This window comes from Fonticula alba (genome assembly GCF_000388065.1).
Source record: "Fonticula alba strain ATCC 38817 unplaced genomic scaffold supercont2.1, whole genome shotgun sequence".
NCBI classification, from domain to species: Eukaryota; order Rotosphaerida; family Fonticulaceae; genus Fonticula; species Fonticula alba.
Genome location: NW_009242971.1, coordinates 1,099,362 through 1,101,470, shown reverse-complemented (window position 1 = coordinate 1,101,470; position 2,109 = coordinate 1,099,362). Strand labels below are relative to the sequence as shown.

Genomic DNA, 2,109 nt, shown 5'->3' with positions numbered 1-2,109 from the left:
AGAGAGAGAGGGGGGGAGGCAAAAGGAAAGAATGAGGATGACAGCGGGAGACCAGGCGGCAGGCCGGTTGGCCTACCCGACAACCAGCTGTCGCACCATTTCCTCCGGCCTGCGGTCACCGAGGATCCGCTCGCCGCCGGGATTGAAGGCAGCATAGGCGCTGAGTTCCCCCGGGCGGCGGGGGCCCTGCTCGGAGCGCCGTCTCCCCCCGAAAAGAATGAGCAGCAGGATCAATGAGAGGGCAAAATAGGGGGCACCGAAATCCAGATGCACAAAGACGGCCCATCCGAGGGCCCAAAAGCCACCGATCAGAAAAAAGGACGGCCCCAGCTGGTGAGCCATCCGCGAGTAGAAGGAGTTTCGCCCATCAAGGCGAAAGGACCGACCTGGCGGGTCATCCATGTTTTGGTGGAGAGGCGCGGTCGGAGCGGAAGCCAAAGGCCGAGGGGGGGGGGGGGAAAGGAGGAGACTTCGAGATGGGCGGTGCGGAAGGGCTGTTGCTGGTGGGTGTGTGAGGTGGGTGGACTGGTTGGATTCCGCAGTCTAAAATCAGTGGGCTCTTGGAGAAGTGCGTCCGCTTGTTGGCCGGACGATCGATCGACGTGCGGCGTGATGCCATCACGCGATCTCGGAGCGTGAAAATGAGTACTCACCCTTCCCCGGTGGAAATGGTGTTCGGTGCCCTGTTATCCAATGATAGTATGAGAGGTCTCCCATTGGAGATCGGCGGTGAGTTTCCACACCGGGGGGAGTGCTTCTGAGTGATGAACAATCGGGTGGCAAAAAAAAAACCCTGTCACGCTGGAGTTCAACCCCCCCGAGGGGGGACCAGACTCGAGAACGCCTCACCCGCCTGTGCTGGCGGGACGCGGGCTGATAGCACCGCCCCCGGCGCGCTCGGGGAGCCGCTTGCACAATCAGTTGTTGGCTGGGGCTCTCAGCCTCGCCGGCCTGGAGAGCCGCACAAACGGTCGCCCGTTCAAGGGGGCATTTCGAGCACGGAGATCGCCCTCTCCGCCCCAGCCCCCCGGGGGTGGGGTAAAGGCAAATAACGCGAGGGAGTGGTCCTCGGGGGAGTGTCTCCTCGGTGAATCCGGTCTCTGTCTCTCTCTTTCTCTCTTCGTACCCACACACCTCCCCCCCCCTCCCCCCGGGGGGAGCGGCCGAGAGACGGATTGGGCACTCCCCCCCCCCCCCCCCCCCCCCCCCCCCCGCCCCCCCCCCCCCCCCCCCCCCCCCCCCCCCCCCCCCTCCCTCCCCCCGCCCCCCCCCCCCCCCCCCCCCCCCCCCCCCGGGGGGGGGGGCCGGGGGGCGGGTTGGGCCCCCCCCCCCCCCCCCCCCTGGCCTGCTGGAGGCCGAGCCCACGCTCTCCAGCCCCCGGAGCTGCTGGGCCAAGAGCGCGCCGACCCCCAATGCCCGGGCAGTGTGCACTGGAAGGCCGGCTCGGCGTTGCCTCCCGCCCCCCATGCTACCGCACCAACACCCGCAACCGCGTGATGTTCAGTATCTTCAGCCCACCCCCCCCCCTCGGCCAGACGGGGATGCTGGGATTCGGAGACACACGCATGTGGGCCCCAGCTGTTCCCCCCTCCGGCCGCTCCTAGTCCCAGGCAGTGGGGAGTACTTTTTCCCGGCCCACACTGCGCCCGGCCCCTCTCCCGCGCCCTCCAGACAGCACCCCGACTGAGCATCCCCCGCCCGCCGCCTCTCCCCGTTGCCGGCACAGTCGAAGCCTCTCCCCCTTCCCCCCCCCTCCCCTCGCACACATCGCCATGTCTGCCAATCCCACCTTCACCTCCCTCCCTCCTAACGTCACCCCGGCCACCGCGGCTGCTCTGGCCACCGCTGGCGCTGCCGGCACCGTGGCCACCACCACCTCGGTGTCCAGCTTCGTCACCAAGGTTGTTGATCAGTCGAGCATGATCCTCGATCGTCTGGTCCACTGGATCCGCGCCAACCCCCTGCTCACTGGTGGCATTCTGGCCTCTATCGCTGCCATCATCGGGACGACCTTCTGGCTGAACAACTCTCGCCGCCGCATCGCTTCCGAGAAGCTCAACACTCCTCCCATGACTGCCAGCTCCGGTATGTTTCTGTCGCCCCCCCCCC

At 67.3% G+C, this 2,109-nt stretch overlaps 2 protein-coding genes across 2 annotated transcripts in view; one reads left to right on the top strand and one right to left on the bottom strand.

The window, feature by feature from the left end:
• Positions 1 to 72: 72 nt before the first annotated feature.
• On the bottom strand, positions 73 to 402 carry H696_00241 (hypothetical protein; the record flags this gene model as incomplete). The annotated part of the gene is made up of 1 exon (XM_009494087.1): positions 73 to 402. The coding sequence occupies one exon, from the start codon at positions 400 to 402 to the stop codon at positions 73 to 75; it is 330 nt and encodes a 109-aa protein (XP_009492362.1).
• Positions 403 to 1,677: 1,275 nt separating this feature from the next.
• The window catches only part of H696_00240 (hypothetical protein), a 3,193-nt gene continuing 2,761 nt past the window's right edge, over positions 1,678 to 2,109 (top strand). The window contains exon 1 of the mRNA XM_009494086.1: positions 1,678 to 2,085. Within this exon, the coding sequence (XP_009492361.1) occupies positions 1,773 to 2,085 (313 nt within the window). The 5' untranslated portion in view covers positions 1,678 to 1,772. The remainder of the gene's footprint in view (positions 2,086 to 2,109) is intronic.